Below are 26,311 nucleotides of genomic sequence, written 5' to 3' on the forward strand. Positions count from 1 at the left end.
GTTTTATCTCATCCATGAAAATATTCACCTACATTCCTTAAGTATAAGTTTCCAAGTAGGCAGAGGAAGACAGAGCTTGTTAACTAAGTGGCTGTGAGCCAGAAATGATCACTGCAGGCTGGAACACCTGGTGAATCTAAGATTTTGTGTGGATTCCTTTGGATGGGAAGCCTTAAACTCAAGTGTAAAGGTATCTCTGCATAATATAATAAATCAAGGGAAAAGCAGAAACAGTGTTACCAAACATTCAGTTACCCCACTTGAGCTCAGGGGAGTGCAATTCCTCATGTTTTAAATAAAATAGCTCTGATATCACAAAACTCCACTGAGAACAGAAAGACACCATTGTTAAGAGTTACACTAAGCCTAAGGACATCTCACCACCACAGAGAAACGTGAGGAATTCAAAAATGAAAACAAATTATTCTCATTTTCTGGAAAGATTTAGGTGACTCAATCCGTAATGCACATCATCTTATTTGGAAAGCACCAGGGGATTCCCAGAAGATTTCAGGATTTCCTTACTATGGTTCTGTCCTGAAGACAGACCGAGAGTGTGCAATCATCAGTCAAATCTGGTGTTGGGGTAGAAGAGCTTGAAGGAATCAGCCCTCAAATGTCCTGTGTCCCCGTGGCCTCTCTGCAGTCACCCCTCTCTGACTGACAACTTTTATCCAGCCTTCCATCTCAAACATCAATACACCTCTAACAGAAAGAGCTGGAATGTATTGAGCAGCAGTTGTAACAATTTTACTTGATTAAAATTCATAGAAGTTGATACATAAACCAAATTGCTCTTAGATGTTACAATGACTGACTGGTAAAGTGTACTTTATGCTGGTAGCAGTCCATAAAAATTGGTTTATGTATTTTATAACTTGTTTTAAAGTTATATTTTAGTTCTGAAATCAAATTCTCTACTGTCTCACAGTGCATAATATTACACACTACTGCAACTGAAACAATATGCTCAAGTAAATCAGTCCTAGGGCATCAGACAGCTACAGAGACACTGGTTAATAACATAACTTTTCCTTGACACTTTTTGAAGTACAGAATGCACTTTTTCCTTGCTATTTCAACAAGTCAATATAAAATACTTTAGGAGTTTCAGGTTAAATTAAGAAAGAATGTATGTAACACAGCAGACACACTGAACACTGGCATAAAGGTACTATGGCTAATGGACTGGGAATGTAAAATGATTTAGCAGAGCAAGAGTTCTTAATCATGACTTTGTTATGTAATTTAAAGAGGTGATTCAAAAGGTTTCTTTGAATCTCCCCAAAGGAAAGATTTACGGCTCAGCGCAACCAAACAGCCCTCAGTATCTCTGGTGGTTGTGCACCTGACACATTTGATGACAGATCTGTCATTTCTTTCCTGATAACCTTCTTCCTGATCCTGGAGATAAAGAAGCAATTAACTGAGAGAATCAGACTTCCTCCTGTGACGGGAACCATCGCTTGTCTTGACAGCTCAGCTTTCTCCACCTTTCAGAAGTTCTGCCTTAACACAAAATATATCTGAGCTTCTCTTCTGAGGCAAATATTTACATCATTCCTATGCAACAGTGACTGAAAAGACACATGGTTGTCTTCTTAAAATTTACGGCCAAATGGAATGCTTTGCCATGGGAAGTTCTGGTTTCTTTCCACATGTGCTGCACAGGGTGAAAAGACACTTAATGGGTTTTAAACAACTGTAATAATTTAAGCTGTGCTGACTAACGTGGATGAATTTTCATACAGGGAATAAACAATTAGCTCTTAGGGGGGAAATCTGTTTTTAAGCAGAATTATATTAAACAAAAGCTTAGGCCACCAATGCACTAAGGAAATAACAAAGAAGTGACAGCACTGGCTTTGGAACAAGAAGACTGACCTGACCAAATGCAAATGTTTATATTTGATCTTAGTCACTCTAGAAGCAATTTCTGAACAACAAACAATTACATACTTTTAAAGTGCAATTCACTTAAGCAGAGCCTGCCTGAAGATGAGCTATTTTTCTATGTTGTCTCTGTCCACCACGGAAAGTTAGAGGACTCACCCTGCTATGGATTTCTGCATTATAAACCTCAAAATCCGGCCAAGATGAGAGACTGTGCAAGGGATGGAGACTAAAATGTTATGAATTTATTCCTTTGGGCTGAATGCTCTCCATTATCAGAAGGATGTCTGGCACAGATGATACACCAAGAGTGGAGCTCTTGTCCAATTCTTCCATGACTAATGCTCAAAGGCTGCAGAGTGAAGCTTGTATTGCCCATTTCAGCATTGCCTGAGCACTCCCAAAATAGAATGATAAGAAAAGACTTATCTTCCCCCTCCAATAATGGATATGGTCAATATGAAGCTTTTTCCTTGCCAATCATAAAAGAATAATTACAGGTGTAGGAAAAGATTAGGTTTACATGAACAAAGAGAAGAGATCCCCCTCCTGACTTCAGTTCAAAGGGTCTCTTTTGAAAAGCACACAAAGGACAAGGCAGTCAAGGAAAGATCACACAGCTAATTATTAGGGAAAAATAATTTCACAGTGTTCTAATTTTTCATTTGGAAAATGTGATTAACTCTTAAAGAACCAGAGAACGTGCCTGTGTCGGGGAAATTAAGGAAAAGGTAGACCAAACCAAACTGCCCAAACCACCAGCACTGCACAAACTGTCAACAGGAAAAAGAAATCACATTTAATTTCCCCCCTTTTATCAGCTGCTTTTCCCTTGAAAAATCTCAATGCTTTACAGTCATAAAAATTTTACAAAGAGTAACTGTAACAAAAAGAGATATTAAATTAGTAGACTGTCAGCCAGGACAACTGTGGTCTATTAAGATAAACTTACTCTGTGGATATCTAGATAGATTATTCTCTGTATGTCCATTTAAATGAATTACTTGCACTGCACGGGCTCTTAGTCTTTCTAAAAGACACAAGGAAAATAAAATATAACATTGTCACAGCATAATGGTCCCTCCTGCCTGACAGACAACAGGAGAGAAAAAAGTTACTGAAAAATGAATGTTGAGATGATATTACTGAGCTTATTTTCAAAGTAGGAGGCAATTAGACCATGGAATTGTTCTCTTCCATTATTTCTATTATACTAGAGGAAGATAAAGTAAATAACTATGAAGATGGATGGTTATTGTTGACGCAGTGACAGCCACTCAGTATGTTACATTGAAGAACTACGTTTTATCAGTCCAGATTTTACAGAGACAGGCAAATCTGTAAGAGTAAAGTAATCTAAAATCTGCAGCACTATTTCAAGTTTTTGGGGTCTTTTTTCTTGTTTTTTTTTTAATTGAAGAAGCTGTTGTGAAATTAGAATAAACTTTATCTGTTGTTTAACAAGACACACCATTTATTAGTTTTACAGGATTTAGGTCGATAAACTATGTTTCTAAAAGATTTTCAGAAAGGCTCTTTATGCTTGTGTTCCTGACACTATAGGTACTCAAGCTGAAGTATCACCACTTTGCCTCCTCTTTAGAGGTGCAGAAGACACCCATATTAGAGGGTCTGCTTTTGACCTGACCTCTTTTGAGGTCCATATATAATAGTGGTAAAAAAAATCACCCCTTAACCTTATGACAGCAATTTTTGTAAGTGCTCAACTCCAATTGACACACTTTAAAGGATAGGGCAGTTTAATTTCGTGCCAAATATTAACACTTCTGGCTTCTCTGAACATCTCATTTAGGTATGTCAAGAAGAAATTCCCCTGCAAACCTTATCTTACAGGTATTGGGACCTCCCTCCTTGGTCACAGTCAAAAAGCACCAGGACAGGACCCAGCCTGAGCAGGGGGGTTGGACCAGCTGACCACCTTGTTTTTGCTCTCAGTTGTGCATTAACCCTCCAGTTCCTGAACTCTGCCCTATCCAGAGAACAGTCAGAACCAATCCTAGAGGTCCCTCTGGGTGGTGGGAGCTTCCTGAAGAGTTTGACATCGATTTGTGTTAACAGAGCACACGTAGAAACATTCCCATTACTCTCAGCAAGCCCAGGGTCCTACCAGATACAGCCAGAAAATATTAAAGAGGAAACACGCCAAACAAAATTAAAGCACAAAACAGCATCCTACTCAATCCTGCTTTGCTAGTATTTAAAATGTAACCTTAGCAGAAAGGAGCTATCTGGAGTACTGCAATTATACAAAGTCTACATTTAGCAACCCACTTTCACACTTGCAGCGCCCAATTCTCCATCACAGTCACCGCAGCAGAGCTCAGTAAAACACTCCTGTTTAATGGGATGTCATTTATCTGCAAATATACTTTACAATAACAGATTTTCAACTACTGCAAATGGATTTTGTTTCGTTCCTTCCACATGTCATTGTGCCACAGAGGATAACTCCTTTGATATTAATAGTAATGAAGATGCATCGCATCTGACAGCCCTAACAACACGTTTAATAGAACATTTTAACTATAAGTAGATGAAGAATCAGAAGGGAACACTTTTTTTTTTTTTCAGATTCCACTGTTTCAGAACACAGTTCTGTATAAATGAAATTATCCTACTTAAAAGTTATTTCCTCTTTGATATTATTTCTATTTAATTTGACAGTTTTATTTTGGGAAGATCACATTCTGACATACCGCAAATTATTCTCCCAGAACAATACAGTTTATCCTTCTGTATCTGCTTTAATCAAATTTGTCTCAACAGCCTCCTGCTTTTGGTAAGTAATTCTGGCAATTAAACATCCTAACTTATCCTAAAACAATCCAAAGGTGTCACTTTCAAAGAGAAACAATAAAAAACATACTGTCTCAAAGTGCTATTGCACAACACAGCGAGAGGTTTATTCAGGTTTTATTTTACATATTTTCTTACCAGAAACAGCTGCTTCTGCAGAAAAACAGGAGTTCTGCAGTGATGTGGGTCAGACCTTATTTCTTTCCTGTGATCTGAGTTTGCATTTAGGAGATTCTCCAGTCACTTACCTAACTCAAACACTGCCATCGTGTCCTCCTCAGAAACTCCATTTATTATCTCTCCCCTTTATTTCAACTCTCTCCCATGTGATTTGTTTGCATATGGAAAACACTGACTTAATGAGAAGGTTATATCTCAATTATAATTGCATGTAAAGAGAGTGTTTTGGAAAAGAGTGTATGCTGCAATTTTAAAGTGAATTCAAGTTTAACTGCAGGTTCAAACCTTTTGTTTAAGGAAGACCTATACGCAGAGTTATTGCAGCTTAACAAATTAATGCTGAAAAAACCCAAGAACTTGGTTTAAAATGAAACAAACAACTGCACACAGTGCTGTCCTTGTCTTTCCTTTTCCCAGTTTCTCTTTCCATTAAGAAAGTTTTAACAAAACATTCTCCTTTATTTTTAGCACAAATGGGGTAACAATCAGCACGTTACAGATTTTTAACTTCTAGACCAAGTAGAGTTGTACAAGGTGACTTCTAATTATCTGCTCTGGAACAACACTTCACAAAACACAAGCCAGGTACAAAGGAAGAAATAATGTTAAGATGTTACTGCTACTGACCCACAGCTACCACCTCACTGCAAAGCACAAGGGAGTGGAAAATGACCTTCAGGAATGCAACACTTCAAATGTTAAAATGGAAATCATCAAGTCATTCAGCAACAGAATGAGCTTTTAAGACCAATATTAATACAACCCTTCCTTGCGAGAGCCATAAAACAGAGATAAGAGAGCTGAAATGCTGCAAGCAACTCCTGACATCCAAACCTATTTCAAACAGCTAATAACCCAGCCTATTCTTCAAAATTTATGCTGACATTTACTATTGCTCACCACATTTACCTCCTGCTTGTAAGACTAGCTGCATGCCCATCACATATGAGCAGCTCCTGAGTCCAGCCCTGAAGTCCTGTGCTGTTTCCAAACACTGCTGAAGTGTGTGCTTCGAGAGAAGGATCAGCAAAGTAGAGTTAAACACTCTGCAATTCTGTTTAGAATGGTGTGTTGGGTGGGTTGTGGTGTGTGTGAAAACACTACTGCTCTGCCCCCTTTTCTTTATCAGTTACTTAGCAACTAGTTGACCTTCATTTCTTTTTGGGAGACTATTCTCCATATGTAGCAAAGGGAACAGAATTCTGAGGTGCCCACCCCGTTTACAGAACATAGCAGGGACTTGTGTGTCACTTGAGAGGAAAGGAGTGACAGTAACCAGTGAGTCACCTTATCTTACACCCTTTTCTAGTACAGGTCCAAGCAACACTGCACAGACTCTTCCCCTGCCTGCAGCTTGAAGGAACTGCTTCACCTGGAATCACTGACTACTCAAAGACAGACCAACTGGCTTCTCTACCACGGCCCAAACAGTTTGTTTGGAATACTTTCTGACCTACATCCGCTGTGAGTTCAAACCACTAACAACTATTCACTTCAAGATTAAAAACCATCACTTTGCTGTAATGATCATTAGTTTGTGCACATACTTTACCTGTACATCGTTGGTGTTCATCCTTGTTCCCTCCTTCCCAACGAAGATGTCATCTATGTCAACCAGAATGTACCTATCCAAGGACAGTCTGAGCTTCTTTCCAGTTAGGAAAGAGATGGCATCTATGAAAATCAGCTTGTGCAGCCAAAAATTCAAGTTATTGCCGAAAAGGACTCGTTGTATCCCATCGTGGAGCCCCAGGTCATGAATTACCGTGGCATAGAGAGCACTGAGAGCAGCAGGTGGAGAAAGGTTTTCTGGTGTCTTTACTTTTGCAAATATCACTGGTTGATAAGCTGTGTGATTAATCTGGAAAACAGCCCAGTCATTTCCAAGCAAGGGCCCTTTCTCCAGCTTAGAAGATTTAGTCACATGGAGCAGTGGGGAATGAGGGTTAATGCAACAGTCCTTAATACCCAGATTGCTGTGGACATGGAAAGGAAAACCCTTCAACTGAAAGCTCTGCAGGCTGTTCTCACTGCCTTTGTGAAATCCAATAACACCTACACCATATTCTATACAGTACTTATCTAGAAGGCCTCTGTTCCAAGAGTCCATATTCACATACTTCAGAATATTTTCATAGACTATGAGAGCGTATTTGCCTCTGTTTTTGTCTATAAGCACCGGGAGGTCACCTTTCCCAGGAGCAATCTCAATGTGGAACTGAAATCTGCTGGATTCCAAGATGGTTATTATATCTTGGCCTAACGTGGAGTACTGGCTTTCCACAAACACCAGCACTACAAGGTCTGTCCTCAAGGGATCAAGAGGCTTCATGGTCTTCATCTCCATCAGCTTGTATGGCAACAGTTGAGGATCACCACATTCCACTTCTGAAGAGATTTCAGGAAGTTCATTTTCCTGTTTGTAGCCATTATACAAGTAGTAGGCAGAAATAACTATGCTCACCATACAAAAAGTGGCCAGCAAAATAACTGTTCTTTGAAAATGTCTGTGAAGTTTCAGGATAAAACTCATGGTGTTTACTTGCCTTAGATAGTTCTCGACAGCAGCATGAAAAACAAACACAGATTCTCAACAACTTGTTCCAGTCCTGTGAAATCTTTATGTCACCATTGCAGCACACACATCTGTCTTCCACAGAGCTTCACCACAGGTATAATCTAAGAAAAAAAGAAAACCAGGGATTTAAATGGGGCATTGCATTTGTGAAGTATCATCCCACTTAAATTAATGGGGAGCAAAGGAATCATTACCAGGCAGTAGTTTGGGGACCAACAGGTCAAAACTTTGCAATATTAAGAGTGATTTCTCCCTGCTCCCACTAGCTGCCACGAGCATTTGAGGGTCTTTAAATCTCACAGGCTCCTCACCCCAGAGGATCAAGTAAAAGAGGCAATGAAAATGCAAGATATGACAGCAAAGAATTTCCTGTGTTTCAGAAATTCCTTTTATCCGACGAGAAAAGTTAACTCCAAGTAGACAACTGCTGACAACCCAAATACTGAAAATCTGTAACCTTCCTGCTCCCACCACCAACAGGCTGGGGAACATGATTAAACAAACCTTATCTTTTATTACTTTTTGAAGAACCAAGAAGTTCTAAACAAAACCTGCACATTTTAACTGTTGTATGCACGCATACTGATATACTGTATATTATATGTGTTATAGAAGTATTTTTAAAACACAACTTTTTTTCTGCAACATTAGAAGAAAACAAATAGCATTTTACTGGATTGCGTAGTTGTTCAAATTGTTAGAAGCATATCACAGTCCTTTGCATTAAAAAAGCCATAAAATAATCCAGCTCTTAAATTTGAGAAGAGAGAGTAATAAATCAAAGGTTAACTTAAGAGGCAGATCACCTAAGGATATACCTATGCTCTAACTTCTAATTAAGGAAAGCAGTCATTTTTCAAGGCAGCAGTACAAGTGCTGTCAAAATGTCCCTAGTAAAATAATTGGACAGGGTGAGAAGCATAAAATAATTATCATTAAGTCATAAAGGAAGGTTACAAGAAGATTTTGAAAAATATTCATGTGAAGATCTAGAACATGCCATTGTAACTTCAGTGCCCATCCATGCCCATTTGCAAATGGACTAGGATAAGCTATGTGTGTGGCATTACCATGGTCATTTCCCAAGAGCTTAATCCTTCCATTCTTGTTTGTTTGTTTGTTTTTAATTCTACATTGTAAACAAGTTGGTCTTTCACTCCAGGTTTTCAAAAAAGCTGAAAAATATGAAGTACTTAGCACCTATGTAAGGTTCACAAATTTAATTAAATTCCAAAGACTGATCTTCCTAGTGCCACAATGAGCATAAAGCAAAAATAAATGAGGAGAAAAATGAGATAAGGGGAAAAAGAAATTCCAAATCATCCTAGTCATCAAAACTGCAAAATTAAGCACGAAGAGCAAGCCTACGTGAGCTGTCTCATTCATAGTTAAGATTCCCTTTCCACCTGCATCTCACCAGATAATCCTGCTGTCTGAACAGATAGATTCTACTCTCTCCACCTGCTACTCACAGATATATCAACCCTTTCTGTTCTGGGAGGACTTAGACCCAGCCTTGAACCCTGCCTGCAGCTGCACAAAGACCTGCTCATAGCTTTTAGGCAGGACACCTGCCCTGCATCCAGGAATACAGCCTCACTAATCAGCGTTAGACAAAAAAAGAACATAATCCCAGCTCTCAGTAACCAGAGGCGTGTGAAAAAAAAGTTAAAGAATGTATAAAGACCTAACAAAAATACTAAAGAACCTTTAGAAGGTGTCAAAGAACATTTTCAAGTACTGAGATGTCTGATCCTTGTCACATTAACTTAAAGAGTATCACTTGAGATAGCAAAAGAGATACTTATGAAGTAAGTAAGAAGTCAGGTGACAAAGAAGTTACTCCATCCTGAATGAGTAAAAACAGAGAGAGATGTTTCCAGACAGATGATTTTTCATTACACACATGAAGGGTTTTCCTCATTTTGCATTTCCAGTTCAGCTGCCTGAGTGCCAAGAAACACATAATTTTAGTGGCTAAAATTAACACTTGCTGTGTTGTCTAGAAAAGCTGAACACACTCCCACTCCTCCTCCTCAATAACCACAGACCTGGCTGGTCTAGACAAAGAAAAAAATGAGAACTGACACTGACCCAACCAAGCTCAAAGCAAGGAAGGGCTCATTAGACAGAGTTGGTTGAACTGCGTATTACAGAAGGGTTGCAACCCAAGAAACATTTGCAGAATGGACCCAGTTCTTAATGCCATTCAATGCAGAAGAAAACCTGGAGATTGCCCAAAAACCTCTATTTTCTTCAAGCAAACCCCTGTCATTGTATCCTTAGCTCCTAATTGCAGGTGCCTCCTGGGGCTACGGAGTGCAGCTGTAAGGAGGAGCCGCTGGAAACGTCAAGGCAGATGCGAGGTTTGACTCTGAGGAATGAGGAATTCCCCAGGACGCAGCAGGACACAGCCAGACTTGGCACACTGCAGACAGTAAGGAAGGGGAATGCAACACAACAAGGCACAAGTTTTAGATGCATGCTCTCTTGTATCAGCTTAATGCTTATGTGGTTTTCACTTATTTAAGGACCGGTTTGCATGGCAAGAGTTCCAAAGAACACAGAAAGCATAACATAAAAACCACAAAGAAAACATGCATTTAATAATACCAAAACAGTTTCAAAGCCTTGACAAGGTACAGCTGCTTTCCTTGAGGAACAGCAGCATTTTACTCCAAGCAACAGCACTTGCTGGATATTCTAATGCCATCTTACAGCACATGCTACAATAACTCATCATGTCCCACCTTGGCAGTGGTATTGACAGCTTCGAGGGGCATCACCACAGCACACTGTGGAACCTACTGAGACCACTACAGTGACCTCTATCACACCTGCAGGGAAAATGGTCCTCCTTTGCTGTCACTTCCAACAGTAACACCAGAACAAAGGTGTAAGTCAGAATGTACCAACATTCTGTAAGCTGCTGGAAGCAGCATTTCAGAAGAGGACAGTACTTATGGAGTCTTACTTTCATGACAAAAGAATACAGTATTTTACAAAAGAAAGAAGAAGTCACGATAACTCAAACAGCAATAAAAAAAAAAAATAATTCGGCTATAAGAAAAAAGCTTAAAGGAAAAAAAATAATCAAAGAGTCTAGAAACCCTCTGCAAGAGTTCAAGCTTGTTAGTATTGTTTCAGTGAACCCTATGTTTCATAAAGGTACTCCTGGGATAAGTTTTACCTATGAAATAATTTGTATGGTCTTTTTCCATGGTCTGAAGCAATAAAATCTGCCTCATTTTTTTCTTCATCTAGAACTTTATTACTTTAGGACAATCTGCATTTAATCTCCTACAACCTGCATTTGATCTCCTATTTTGCATTTTCATGCTACTATCTGAAAATTCAGACCAGAACCTTCTACCTGTGTTGTTCCAAAGTATGAAGTCTCAAAATGCTTCCTTTAAGGTGAAAATTAGCATCTTTGAATATTCAGCATTTGCTTTTAACTCCTGGACTCACTACGGAGGAGATGATTCTGCCGAGAGAAAGCTGAGTCATGGAAGTAAGCTTTGCATTTTACTCTGAATACAAACAGTAAGGCTCTACGTCCTCCTCATCTACTGTAGAAGTGATTTCTGCAGCCCAGGACTAGTTCACATGAAAATCTTGTGGGTATAGGAGAGAAGAATCACCTTATTAAGCAGAAGATTTACTATTCTAAGCAGTACTGCTGGGCAGTCACAATTACAGGTATCTGCAGCAGCAAACATCAAACAGATGCAGTAGAATAGAGACTTTCAACTATGGGTTTTTGTTTGGGGTTTTTTTGGTTTGGTTTTTTTAAAATTTACTAATGAGGTAGTTCTGATGAGAGGACAAATGCCATGATGAGCTCCAAAGAGCTGAACCACACCATAAGGAGCCTGGCAAGTTCCTGCTATTTGCAGCCTCCTTTAGTTTGTTGTTTGATTGGCTTCCATAAATCATTTTAACATGGTAACCCTAATGGAAATGCTTCCAAGAGACAACACTGGCTGGGGACTTAGCCTACTAATGAGATGCAGCAAACACACACAAAGAACATGAAATTCCAAGTCTTCAATTTTTGTTTTCTGGCAATACAATTTATCCAATAAATAGCCCAGCAGCCTCCCCAGAAGTCTCCTCTTCTAATAATTCCTATCACTATATTCTCATCCTGTTTCTTACCAACCTGGCCACTACCACATTGCTAGTGACATACTACTGATTTTTAAATGAAGGCTAAGTTGTAAATGAAGACTAGACAAAAACCAGACATTATTCAGCATGTTAATGTAGGCATTTACATCTCCACTGATTTGAATGCTATTTAATTTCCTTGAGCATACAAGTCTGCTTTGGCCAGCCACTATGAAATATGACCTTAAAGGGAGTCATATTAGTGTTACTAAAATGGCAATCTTTGGCTATATAAATGACATGGCAAGCAGCAGCAAAGTCTATTTGAAGAGAACCAAACGTGGGATGGATGGCAGTGCTCATATTTTAAATTAATTATGAAAATATGAAAGTGGTCTCCAAATACTGAGTGCCCCTACTTACAACATTATTCTACTGACTGGAGTATTCAAGCAGTGACAACTCAAGACAAGTAAATCCAGGCTGAGAATGAGACCACATGAGTGCATATTAAAAAGACATTTTCAACTTGAAAAGATGGTGATATAAGACATGAACTGTCAGGGGAAGTCTTTGGGACCCTTTAGTATCACATAACAAGCCCTGGAATGTGTGACTGTTGAAGGGCTTACATTCTCTCATATCTTTTAAAAAAAACGAGAAAAAGGAACGGCTTAGGCAGAACAACAATCCGGGTGGACAGAAATGCTTTGTCAAGTCCTTGGGGCAAGCAGTTCTCAGTTTCTATTGTACCTGTGACACCTTTAGCTTCATGCTGCATTGCCTCATGCAGTACCACAGACCCTTACTGGATAGGAATTCATGCATCACAGTTCATCATTAAAGGATACTTACAAAGATTAAAAATACAGTATTTAAAATAGGTTAAAAGAAGGTTTGCAAGACTTTAAAACAATACACAAGTTGGGTTAGGTCTTCAAATTACTACTCTACCTTCATATAATACTTTCAACTGAGAGATCTTAAAGCACATGACATCACATACAATTTTTCTGAGATAAACCCTATACACTTTTCAGCACTTGCAGAAACATCACTATCCAAAGAGGAAACGGTTTCCTCCAAGGTTTTTAAGGTAAATGTACAGCACATTTTCTGGTCCATGCCCATACCTTTACTTCTCCCACAAGTGCCAAGCACAAGCCAAGTGTAAACAGGTAATAAGGCAGAGTTCAGCACCTTTCCTTCCTAGAGACCCGACCGGGGATGCAGACAGGGAGAGAAATCCCATTTCTCCCACCTTCCATTTTATTAAGAAGAAAAAAAAACCATCACGCCAAAACCTGAAGCAATTATCCAGCACATCAAGTAGTGAATTAAACAATACAGAAGTTTTCTGCCATTTCCCGAAGGTTGCACGCGACAGCTGAACCGAGCAGCATTACACACCAACTTCTGATGGGATTTGGAAATCCGATCAGCAATAAACACCTGGAGTTATTAATAATTACCGCACTACGCTCATTTTTCCCCAACAGAGCCCTCGCCAATTCCCACGAACACTAGAGGGCAACCGCGTCGCGCGGAATAACTCCGTGAGGAGAGGGAGAGGGAAAAGCCCAGCCACCGAAGGGCTGCCGAGGGACCGCGCCAGGCAGATGCTGAGTGCGCCGAGAAACAAGGAAAACAAAACCAAAGCCCAAGAAACAGCACAGAACCAACCCGAAACCGCTGCCCCGCTCAGCGGGAGCCCCAGCGCCGGCGGCCGCCCCGTCCCGCCGCGCTCCCGTCCCGGGCGGTGCCCGCGGCGGGGGAGCCTCCGGGGCTGCTCGGGCGCAACTTTGCCGGGGGGACGGGGCAGGCGGGCGCCGAGTTGTGCGGCTTCGCCCCGCCGGGCCCGCGGGCACCGCCCGCCCCGCTCGTTACCTCCAGGCGCGCTCCGCCGACATGTCCCCGCCCGGTGCGCGCAGCTCCCGCTCCTCTGTCTCCTCTGCGAAGGCTCCTCCGGGAGAGGCGCCGGCACCCGGCGGGCGCGGAGCCGCCCCGGGCGCGGGAGGTGCGGCGGGGCTGCCCGCCGGGGGTGCAGCACCGCCCGCCCGCCTCGCCGCGCCCTCCCGGAGGAGGAGCCGCTCCGCGATCGCCGGAGAGGGGCGGGCGGGGGCTCCGCCGCGCCACCTCCCACATCACCGCCCTTCCCTCCGCGGGAGCCTCGCCCGGGCCGGGCGGGGGGCGGTTGTGGCCGTGGCCCCGGCCCCGAGCCCTCAGGCTGTTCCCGCCCTCAGCCGCCGCGGGGGCTGCACCTCACGACATCTGCGACGCCTCCTCCGCGAGGGACTTAGGGCGGGATTCCCTCCTGTTGTGGGGTTTTTAACTCCTGTTTTAAATAAAGAATGATTTTTAATTTTTTTCTTCTTTTTCTTTTTTTTTTTTTCTTCTCCGAAGGAGACTTAGCAAGCCCTCGCTGCAGTCGTGCCGAGGGGAAGTTTAACTCACACCCTCCCGCAAAAACCCTCGCTGTCGCTGCAGGTTTAGGTCTGGCCGATTTCTGAGCCGGTTTAAATGTAGCGCACAAGGATGGAAATTCCATAAGGTCAATTATATTTTCTCAAGACAATATGGGGTTAAAGCCTTGAAGGAATGTGTTTGCTGCCTCACTGCCTTTCTTTATTGAATTTCCTAACCCCATGTTAAACAGAGTTAGTCCCTCCGTATTTTTCACTGATACTCTGCATCCCTCGCTCTGGAGATGGGGCTATTCCATTACTGCAGGTGAGGGAGTTACGATTCCCTGTCTGAACTGCATTAGCTTTCGCAAATGGGAAATAAAATTAATAAATTTTACAAGTGCCCTTTTGATCTAGCTAATTTACCTCACAATTGCCTGGTGATTGTTAGTTCACCTAATGGCTGACAGTTCAATACATCAGATTAACTCCATCACTGGTGGTTGTCTGTCGAAACCCTCCTTTCTATGACTAACTGAAGGCAGAAACTTAGAGCAAAACCAGCTACAGTCATCTGAACATTGCTTTTCCAAACATCAGCAGAATTTACAGCAATTAATTCAGGAATACTGTTATTTACTGCTTTCTCCTCTTTTTTCTCCCTTTTATTCTCATGACACACTCTTAACATCCCAAAGTTTAATGTTTTCTAAGCTAAAAGGCAGTGCAAGGTCCCAGGTTCCATAAGCTAGACTTCTAGAAGGACAGAGGACTTGTCACAAGGACTTTGTGAGGTTAATAACCCCTGGAATAGAAAGTCCATCTAAAATCCTGTTGCTCTCTCAATATTCTACTGAAAGAAATTTTCTCCCACATGAAGCTTCTTGACTGTGTGGATATGCTGATACTGTCTTGTCTTGTAGCTTCTCTATTACAAAGGATTTTTCCTACAACAGGCTACGAGTTATGGGGCAGAAGGCAGCCAAAAGTGACTGAAATTCTTGGATCTGAGCTCAAACTCACCGTTTCCCTCCTACCATTCTTTGTGAGCAGCTGGCACTGTTTTTAAGGTATCGCTGGCCAACATGGACAGAGGAGCGTTGTCCTCGGAAGCACTTGGATGCTCACAGAGATGTGCTAGACATCTCACAGCTGAGGGCTGCAGCACTGCACGCCAGCAGCTGCAGCACCGAGCGCTTCTGGCAGGAGTATTAACAGCTTTCAACCTTCTTGGTGCTACTTTTCAGTCTTTTGCTCTTGAGCTATCACTGCGGCGTGAACTGGGCACGATGTCTTAGCCGTTCTTTGAGCAATACATCTTAAGACACTGCTGACTGTGCTTCTGGCCAAGATCTGTGGCCCATAATAGCTCACAAAAAATAGGTAAAATGAGTACTAAATACGGACAAGAGATTAGGGAGGAGGAAGATGGCAGTCTACTGAACTGTAGGCAAAAGAGAGGCACATCTCGACAACTGCACAGCTCTTGCTGCACCATGAACTAATGCCTCAAGCTTTTTGCCTTTCTTACTGCTGGCCTCTACATGTGAATGCTCTTTTTCTCATTCATATTTTTCTTCAAATTCAAGTCTTCAGATAGTGCTTCCTCCTTTTGCATAACCAACACTCTTTCTATCTTTCTCAAAGGAACTGAATTCTACCTTTTCTCAGGGTCTTACCTCTTTCAGGCAAGAAACAGTTTTAATTATTACATGGTTCTAAGTCTGCAAATGAACACTTGGTCCTGCTGAAATCTGTGCAAAATTTGGGCATTTTTGTTATGCTGTTTATTACTACAACTCCCACCACAAATTGCATCTATTAAGATGGACAGACTGATTACCCTGGGCATCACTCCACAAGCCAAGTAACTCTCCAGTAACTCTGGAGAGTCACTTGTAATAACAACAGTTTTCAATTAATACAGAAATATCTTATCCAGTCCTGCCATTCCAAAGTTTAAGTACATCTTTTAACCCAACACTGATTATTATTTGTATTATTTTTGTTGGCATTGTCTTGCAGGAAGCCATTACAGTGAGGTATTACAGGCAAGTGCCTGTTATTAGTAATTTCATTCTTACTTTTTTAAAGCTATTACAAATGCTACTAGTCAAAAGGCAAAGTTACTGTAGATTCTTAATGCTTTCTGGATTAATCAGAAACTTGTTAAACTGGAAAATGTTTTCTTTACAAATTTCGTCTACATAATGAAGAGAAAAATGTGGCCTAAGATTTTGACTTGTGGTAAAAACATAATCAGCTAAGAGGCTATTTCAGAGAAGAAAAAAAACCCAACGCTGTTCAAGTTCATAACTGAGCTACATTGTTCTATTATTGTTATTACAATACCCTTCATTTGTGAAGTGTTTAATGACTATTCTGTAGGAAACAATACAGGAAGCCAGCCACGCTTATGGATTTTCTCTAAAAAGCCACTAGCTTTCAGATGGAAAACACATTTATTGTGTCTTTTCAGTACTTTCTATTTAATTTTCAATACCTTAGCCTAAAAAAAATCCCACTATCTGCATACATTGTAGTAATATCTTTCAAGCCAGTGGAAAGCAAGTTGCTAATTACATGCTGTGGGTGATGACTACTTGGCAGCAGAAAGGCAGTTTTATCTCTAGGCTTAGAATAAACTATTGTTATAAATATGTTTTGTTCCATGTTAATCAGGGTATTGAGACAATTGTCATCTTTGTACAATGATCAAATGGGCAGCTTTGGAATTCAAGAAGCTCTGAAAGTCATTAGGAATGTCTGTTCTAAGCTGAAAAACCACCCTTTACTGCTCAAGTCACATGCCATGTGAAGTGTAAGACAGATCCATTAATGAGGAGGACTGAGCATTTTCTGTTGCAATTTACCAGCAAATTTGCTTATGAAAAGGGAGGAAAGACTCTTCCTTCCCGTTTTATCAGGTTCATGGGTTCCAAGTTAATAAATATGCAAAAAAAAATAGCAGCACAGATTCAGAATGTATTAATTTTAGTGAGTTGTTTTGAATGTTTGTCAATTTGAGTGAAAGCTCCTTAGCAATATTGAAATTGGTTACAGGAAAGCAATAATGGGGATGGAAGAGAATTAGAAAGAAATTAAGTTGTTAAAAGCACAATCAACACTTTAAAGCATCCTCGCCCTTTTGAAGAAAGTAATATGTAATTAAAACTGCTGTTAAAAATTGATTTTAGGATATGTAATAAAATAGGGCACGCTCTGGGCTAAGAGGAACTGTCATTGTTACCCTAAAATCAATTCATTTTTCCCATCAATAACAAGGGAAGAGTTCAAAAAAAGTGTTGGCAAAGAGAGAAAACATTAAATTGCTATACCCGGTGCTTCAGTCAAGCAAATGCCTCCCAAAGCAGAATGTCATTCACAGTCAGCTGGGAAAATCATCATAATTTCATCTTTCCTTTCCCTCAGCAAAAGCAACTCTGGAGAACACGGCTAATTGAGTTAATTTTTTTGTAAACAAAAGCAGCATTCTTCAGCACTGCCTTCAGCTTCCTCACGCTCTTCCCTTATTTCCACATAAATAAATTCCTCCTGCCTTCCGTGCTCCTTGAACACACAGCACCCAAAGCACAGCCCGGCTTCCCTGCGCCCTTGGAGGCAGCAAACAAAGAGCAATAAGCAGAGGAGTTTGCAGAGTGGGAAGTTATTCAGCATGCAAGGTAACACACCACAGGATCAATGACAGGACTGTCTGCTCCAAACTGAGAGCTCATCAGCTGGAAATCACTGAGGTGAGAAAGGACGTGGATGCTACTCAAAGTTAGAGAATGGCTGTCAGCTGCCAAGGGGATGTGTCTAGAAAATACCACAAGCAGCGCCTGCAGAGGAAAAGAAGAGGTGGAAATATTGGAGGTGTTGATGCTATTTCATAAGGCTGAGGTAAATCCTCACCTGGAACGCTGGTTAAAGTTCAGGGAAAGGGTGCAAAGTGGAAGAGGTGGGGAGAAGAGCTGTTACCACGGCTGGGGGAACACGCAGCCTGTCCTACGGTACTTGAGGCGAAGGTTGAGGTGATGTAGGTGCAGCATGTGAGGGGGAGAGACAAACACACAGCGGTAGCTAACAAGTATTTTAGACAAAAAAATTTTTGGCATAATAATGACTGGAGGAAACTGGTGCATGAAGTTAGGCTGGAAATTAGAAGCAGCTCTTAAATCATCAGAATGAAGCAGACCCGTTCTGTGAGCAGAGAGGGCATAAAGCAGAGTTAACTCTGACCTGGAGCCTGAGTGACCACCACCCATTATTCATCAAAGTGCTGGATTGGGCTTGATGACTTAAGAGGATCTTATTGATCCCAGTGACCCCCTATTTTTTATTGTGCTGGGAGATAACAACAACAGGAACACTGACAGTAAATCCTCCTTGTTGATGCTGAAGCTGCTACAGCTGGTACAGCTGCAGGGGTTGGTTTGTCACACTGGTTGTTTCTCACCAGTGAAGAAGAGCACCTGCATTCTGTTCACATGAATATGAACATCTCCTTCCCAGTCATCATTTTTTAATGAAAGCTTGTATTCTGGAACACAAGATGTTTGCCTCCAGGGAAATGTATCAGCTTGTCATCTGTCCCAGAAGTCAACAGGTAAAGAAAAAAAAGAGGAGGAAATTGTTCTCTTTCCTGCTAGAATTAATTTGAATACTTTATTTTTCTGCTTATTAATATTTCACTTCTCCCCAAACATGAAGTGGATTAAAATATCAGATAAGCTGCTAGAACTCTTAAGTTTGTCATATATTATTTTGATTTAATGATAAGGAATTATGCCAGTAGGTTGCTCATATGTAGACATGCACCACGCTCAGAGATCTTAATTACCCTGTTTTCATCAAGCAAGGATATTCATGGTAGCACATATTATCCAGGGTATTATCCTATATTGTAATATGTGATGCCACATGAATACCATATGGGAGAGGGATTTAAAAAAGGTTACAGGCTAATAAGAGTATTTTATTCCACTCAGAAAACTCAAGAGAAACAGTTCTTTTCAAAGATCCAGAGACTGTAATTACATGCAAAATGTTAAGTCACCTTAAAGGCAAATGCTAACCCAGACAGACTGAAGATTAAAACTAAAAGCTGAGATTTTCTATTGTTATTAGTGCCCCACTGCACCAGATATTGTGCAAATATATGACAAAGGTGGCTTTTGTCACAAGGAGTTTAATTCTACCTTTCAGCTTGTGTTGTTCTAGAGCAGAAATTGCAGTAGGTTTAAGCTGGCAGCTGGTGGCCATGTAATGGCAGTGAATTATAATGCTTTATAATGCCACAAATTTTGTATGTAATTCCCTGTGAAGTTTCCTAGGAGCTGTGCCTAGAAAATGATGGTTTTGCATTGCCCCACATGTCAGCCTTACCATTTAACTTCATTTCCCCAATGTGTGCCACAGCCCTTGTACATGGTGCCTTCTGGGCCGTGGACTCCACGGACAGGGCACAGAAGCAGCCGGAGAACTAAGCTGAGTCCCACAAAATCTGGGATATGCCCCAAAAATGGGCATTTCCCTGCCCATTCTGCCCACGAAGTATCCTGTGCATTGTGATTACACAGGCATGTGAACAGTAAATGATGCTCCCACCACCCTTCAGTTCAGCAGGGGGAGCACAGCCGGTATTTCTGCTGCATGACAACACTACCGTGATTCTCTAACGACTCCATGGTGTTTACAACACGACTTGGAATCACCTGGATAGTGTTTAAAGTCTTGATCCTGCAGACAAATCGAATGTACACTTGACTGTACACACAGGAGTAAGTCACTGGAGCAAGTTCAGATCCAGAGGTCTGGACACAGGAGGCTCCTGGGAAGGCTGAGGTATCCTGAGTTCAAAGAAAAGGTCCAGGTTCACTATGAGGGAGCTCCACAGCTGGCAAAAGAACTAAAGAGCTCTTTTTCCTGCTGAGGAGCTCCCACCTCAGTCCATTTTTGCATCAGGTATTTTTCACTGTGGGGCACTATCAGACCTTCCCAATTAGCACAGGGCATTGTTTTTTAGCTATTTGGCTAGAAGTAGTGGTTTTGCTCTTCCAAACACTATTTGCTGTTCGAAGCTTGTTCCAGACTGCAGACTGATGGAGGTGCATGCTTTGCCTGTAGCAAAGGACCATTCTCCTTCTTTATCTTAACACTGCAATCTTTCTCCTCTTTGACATAAACAGTGTCCAAAGTACTCTAATCCCAGCCACGTACAGTGCAAATAGAACAAACGAGGAATGATTTATGCACACTTGCTGTGCTCTATATCTTATCAGATGAAGATGAATTACTGGGCTGGACAGGGACACATTCTCCAGAAAAATCCATCTTTGTAGATTCTGGTGCTCAATCTCATGCTTTGTGCAAATATATTTTAGGATGCTGTCACCTTTTTCCACTTGGTGCTCTCTGCTGTGCCACACGCAGGACACATGGCCCTGAAGGAGTTGTGGAGCAGTTCCCTCCCTCGCAGACTGCCACAGCTGCAGGATACAGCTCCTGTCCTAGCCCTTCCTCACAAATGATTCTGCTCTTGTGTTCTATGACAGATGTCATTTCCCAACTTCTGCCAGATGTTGACACTGTTATTTAAGCAAAAGCATTAATCCTCTCCCTCTTTCCTTCCATCAGCACATTGTACACGCTACACTCTGTGCCTTTGTAGCCACTTCTGAGGGACAAATCCCTGGGTTTATATAGAGAGCAAGGATTTAACTTTGCTGACATTTGACAGAAAGCCGAGGGTCTGTATCTTGTGAGAAGTCACAGTATAGACTATGTACAGACAGCTATAGTATAGAATTGATGCTTTCTTCTAGAGAAAATCTGTATTTGAAAAAGCATGAATTGTTGATATGTGTTCACTTGCTATCAGAAAAGGCCCAACACTGTTTGTCCTTAAGTCATTGCACAGATGTATTAGCTATTGCTCAAACCAACAAAGCAATAAATTAATACCAGACAAGCTAATTTTTCCCCTTCTCCTTTCATTTTCTTCAATTTTCAATATGAAGTGATCAAACTCAAATTTAATTTGCCCCATCCCACAGTATGTTACTCTCTACTCAGGTAAACACTGAAAAAAATCCATTTTCAAGCTCCTTCTTCCAAAGGTAACACAGTGACAGCACTTGTTTGAGACAAGCTGCTTTGCAGTTCTTAACAAATCAGTCTTTACACAAGCATTTCTAGAACTCTTCTTCTAGAACTGGCAGAGTAATGAAGAATGTCCCTACCCCTTAGTTCTCAGACCAGAATATTAAAATGCTTTTCAATAGGTTTGATTTTTCTGTAAAGCTTTTAAATTGTAGTCTATATTCTTATTTTTCTCAGCACAGCTTCCTTTGCAGGAGGCAATACTCTGTGAGTTCAGGGTCACAGCCAGCAGGTACCTGCTCCTTCGCTGTATCCCATCTTAGACACTAAAAAAAACCTGACTGTGGTGGTGCTGGATGCTTTTCCTGCCAAAGGCATCCATTGGGAACTGAACTGAGAACTCTTGCTTCACAAAAGCCACTGAATAGCAATTAAGAAAGGTTTATTATGAATTCCTTCTGCATACAAAGCTACTACTGACTTAAGAGGATTTTTTGCATGCCAAGAAATGTAGGACCAGGTCTCAGATGGTGGTGATTTCCAAATGGTGTGGACACAAGCCAGCTTGAAACATCAGCTCTAGAAGCAAAAAGCTCTATGAGTGTAATGATGCCCTTGAGGCAGCCAGTTATATAGGTCTTTGCTTTAAAAACAAGGAATCACATCACTTTTCCTATCCTTTAAATAAAAAGAATAACATTTTCCCACATAATCGTGAGGCTGCGTTTCCAACACGACCTAAGGAGTGTGATGACAACTCCTGTATTCTTCAAAGAACCACTGCACAGAAAACATCCCCCTGGCCTGCAGCAGACATTCCCTAGTGCAACATTTTGTCTTTCAGCCTTAATTGAATTCTGAAGCATTTTCTTGTTCGTGTTGTTGTCCACACAAGCTTTTCCTTTTTCTTTTTTTTTTTTTAATTAGATGTGCCATTTACAATACACCTTCTACCAAGTCAAAGAATAGAAGAGTAGAAATCCAACATACCAGCCAACAATTCAAATTGTTAAATCAAGCCAGGAGTCAGTATAATGCAGTGTTAATTTTCGTTGGGTAGATAGAATATGAAATATTTTTTATCTCCCTAGTCATTAACAGAGTACATTAGTTTTCTGTTTTGAAATCAGACAGTTACCAGGAGCTTTGTCTTTAAAACTATTTTATGAAACTAAGAAAGGAAAAAGCTGATACTTATTGAGGAGCTGGGAAATTATCACCATGTTGGACACTCGAGTTACTTCAGCATTAAATTGACAGCTTAGGCAGTATTCTTATAGGAGAACTGGGAGAACTAAATCACATTAACCCTCCTGCCACCTCATGCTCAGACAGCTGGGGACAAAATAGATATTTAAATTACAGTGCCTGTTCAGTTAAACTCATTCCTTCGGCTGCAGACCAGGAGCAGCAGGATTTCAGGAGTGATCTCCCCTCTTCTGTTACTCGTAATTATACATGTTCTGAACTGCCACTTGTGCTTTATTGTGTACAAGAGGGAGAAGTGCTCTCTCAGCCGCAGTTCTGGGTACACTCACACTCCGTGTGAGCTCTCCAGTGGGTGTCCAGAGATCACTCAACGTTCAGTGTCAGTACAGCTCTGTTCTACTCCCCCCTCCAAAGGCCTGTGTGTAACAGCACAGTCTCACAGATGGGGGACATGATGGATAAAGCACAAGAAAAAGGACACACACCGGAAAGGCCTCTGCGCTTGCAATGATGAGTTTTTAAAGTCACAGCATCTGATACTATTTCTTCCTTTCCAAACTAAAACTATTGAAAACATCCCTGAAAACTATTACTGAGCTAAGAACAAAGTGATGCAACCAACCTGACAGTGATCTGCATGCCTGTGTTTACTGCTAACTTTCAGATACAAAAGCTGGTACTCAGAAACCAGTCCCATTTCCTGGAAAACATCCTCAAACCCTTCCTCAACTACTTTGTCTGCAGGACTCATCAATCAGCCTCTCCTGATTGAGGTGAAGGACTTCTACTCTTGTTCATCAAAAAACACACGACCTTTTCTTTGATCCTATTACAAGGCAGCAGCATTACTGGCATAATGTGTCTTTGTTCAAAAATGCCCCTTTTGTGCTTCATAATGTGCACTTCTCCAACACTTGTAATAGTTACTGGCACCTCGCTAAATGAAAGCGAATAAAAACATCACGTGCTTCAGTATCATCTTTTTCCCAAAGTTTGCATTTTGCTGTCACTCACCACTTTCAGATGAAAAAGGAGCTCCCCCCACCACAAATTCCCAGAACTTTCCTCATTCTTTTGCAGCTTTCATACAGTGTAGTGCACAACAGAAAGACCACCTGTTGTGTCAAGTGGCTGAAAAACATCTACTAAGCCTTATCCAAATATTCCTGCATAATGAAACCTTTCCTGTACTCCAGTCAGTCCATGAGACTGAAGATCAAGTCTTAAAGGCTCATTTTCAATATCTCCTCCAGCGGGAGAAATCCAGGACGAGATTTCTTTTGAGAATGAGCAGAGCCTACATCCATGTTGCTGCTGAATTTCATTTACTTCTACAAGAAATAAGTTTTCCTTTGTGGGATTTCCAAGTAGCAGGATATATTACTAGATTCTCTATTCCTCTTTTAAATGAAGGCAGTAAGACTCAGAAATACAAAGCTTGGACACAGATGTAAAGGGTCATAAAGCAACAAGAGTAAGCAAAGTCCAGAATAGCAGGGACCCAGTGACACTGGATCTGTTGAATGAAGCTGGACTCTACTGCTGGGACAGGCTGGGTGAAGGGATGGAAGGGGGTAATCTTGAAGTGAGGGAATCCAAACTGACCCTTGTGAGCTGTGAGAGCTACACAAGGATTGTGCTGGATGGAAATGCTACTATGGTTCTCTGTCTATCACACTTGGGCCACCAATAAAGCAGATTAATCTTTGCTCCTAATCTCTTCCTCCAGTTCTTTGACACACAGATTGCCTCATCTGAGACACACCTGTCTATAAACAGTGTCCAAGGGATCAGAGGCAATGGGCACACACTGAAACATGGGAGGTTCCCTCTGAGCATCAGAAAACACTTCCTCCCTCTGAGGGTTGACTGAGCACTGGCAGAGGGTGCTCAGAGAGGCTGTGGAGTCTCCACACTTGGAGATGTTCAAGGACCTGGGCAGCCTGCTGTGGGTGACCCTGCTCGAGCAGGGGGGCTGGACAAGGTGACCCCCAGAGGTGCCTTCCAACCTCAGCCTTCAGCAGTTCTCTAAAACCAAAGGATTTACTCTGCACTTGCTGCTGCTCTGTGGGTGTTCTGTCACAAATATCTTAAACTCCACTTTTGTAGATTCTCAAAAGTCACTGTGAGATAATTGTTTGACTTGCTTGACTTCCTTGAAGACAAATTAGTTCTCCTCATATATGCTTTACCTTTTCTTACATTATTATCTTCCGCCCATAGACCTTTTCCAACAAAGCAAAAAAAGGGTGATTTTAACGACAATATTGCCATAGTTACTGCAGGGTTGAGCCCTAGAAAATCATCAAACTTTTCTCTCCTTTTTTTCCTAATGGCGTTTTTAGAGGCTAATTACCTGTGGTGCTTCCTGCAGTTTATTTATGCTTCAGAGTGCTGGAATACACAACCTGCAGGTCTTTGGCTGCAGAGCCCTTCACCCTGCTGAGAGCTGGTATGATTAAAGCCCAAACCCCGGTGTTTCTAACTCACACTTGAATTTACACTGGTGCTGGGTGAGCAGCCATACAGCCTCTCTGCTCTCAGGTATGACTGCATGGGTTTCTGTGACAGCTCTAGCCAACCTTGGCAGCCTCGGAGTTCTACAAGTTGCTTTGCTTTAAATGCAGTCTGTGATGCTGGGGCCAGAGTAAGTACAAAATATGTTACCCTCAGATATACAAACAAATCTCTGAGGCACAGTAGATGTTCTTACAAGAATGTTCTGCTCTGCTTGGTTCAGTCTTCTTGGTCTGTAACTTTTAGACTATACCAGAATTGGAAATAATTCAAAGCTGAGGGGAAAAAAAAATCTCATTTCAGAGAAGCTTGCCGTCATTTTCAAAGAAAACTTAATTAGTTTTCTATCCCTGTGACCAAAAAAGCATGTCTTTTCTTTTGTCAGACCTGAAAGAATTATGGAACTTAAGCACAAGTACATGTCGTGATGCTAATGAAGCTTTGCCTTAGTTTCAATCCACTGTAGGCAGAAGCAATCAGACTAAATCACAGTCAGTAGAAAAAACCCAAACACAGAAAACCATAACCAACCCCAAATCCTATTTTCTCCTCCCTTTGAAGAATTTGAGGGAAGAGTAAAAAAATGAAGAGATTTATTATTCTTCTCTTGACCTCCACAACACATAAATGTAAATATGTAAATAATACATAACTTGAAGCTGCTCACTCTTTTCTTCTGGTTGACACTTGACCTATATTCAAGAGCAGCCTGAAGAACAGTCCACTTCAAAAAGGAAAATTCCTGCAAAGTTCCATGGTTTTGTTATGATGAGTCTTTGTTCACATCCATGGAGCTATATATCTCATTAAAAATAATTTATTTCATGTCACTGTTTGGGGGGAAATCCGTGGAAACAGTACACATGGGGATGCAGCTGTGAAATAACTCCTCCTGCTTTTTCTAAGCCAGTTCGAAATAATTCACTCAAGGTCAAAAAGCTGTTCCTTTTGGTTTTATTTTTAATACAGACACAGGGATGTGCACTCTACTTAAGATACAAACCAGCTGACAGGTATAGGGTTGATTCTGAAATATACAACTCAGAGCTAAGGTCAGTATAGAAAGATTTAGGAAATACCAGCTTTGTTCAATATCCCATGTACTTTCATGCCATGCATAGAACTTAAATCAGTTCTTATATTCGTGTGCTAATAAGGATGTGCACGGTGATATTTCCTTTACTGCATAGTATAAAATTCTACCTTTCCAACTTGATGGAATGTTGGATTTTGCAGAACACCAGAAGAGAACATGTGACCATTCCAGTGAAGTTGTGTGTGGATGCCTTAACTGTTTGGCCTCACCCCTATTGAATATGACAGCGAACCTTTGAGTAAAAGCTTGCCGAAATGCTCGTGTTTAAGCTCATAACAAGGTTAGAGTTAACAAAAAAATCTTGGTGTTGAAATATTTGAACATTTTATCCTAATATTTATTGCCAAAATTATTTCCTGTAAGCCCTTGACATTGAAGGCCTTCACTTTGGTAACTGCT

At 41.1% G+C, this 26,311-nt stretch overlaps 1 protein-coding gene across 3 annotated transcripts in view; it reads right to left on the bottom strand.

The window, feature by feature from the left end:
* The window catches only part of LOC113994116 (bifunctional heparan sulfate N-deacetylase/N-sulfotransferase 3), a 209,997-nt gene that overhangs the window by 32,381 nt on the left and 151,305 nt on the right, over positions 1 to 26,311 (bottom strand). For 2 of the 3 annotated variants that reach the window (XM_039385466.1, XM_039385465.1), the window contains exon 5: positions 6,443 to 7,569. In XM_039385466.1, the coding sequence (XP_039241400.1) occupies positions 6,443 to 7,423 (981 nt within the window). In that variant the 5' untranslated portion in view covers positions 7,424 to 7,569. Of the gene's footprint in view, positions 1 to 6,442; positions 7,570 to 13,468; positions 13,605 to 26,311 lie in introns of those variants that run through there. The other variant, XM_039385464.1, reaches the window with a different exon arrangement.

This window comes from Pipra filicauda, unplaced genomic scaffold (genome assembly GCF_003945595.2).
Source record: "Pipra filicauda isolate LSUMZ 115617 unplaced genomic scaffold, ASM394559v2 scaffold411_size619879_pilon, whole genome shotgun sequence".
Taxonomy (NCBI): domain Eukaryota; kingdom Metazoa; phylum Chordata; class Aves; order Passeriformes; family Pipridae; genus Pipra; species Pipra filicauda.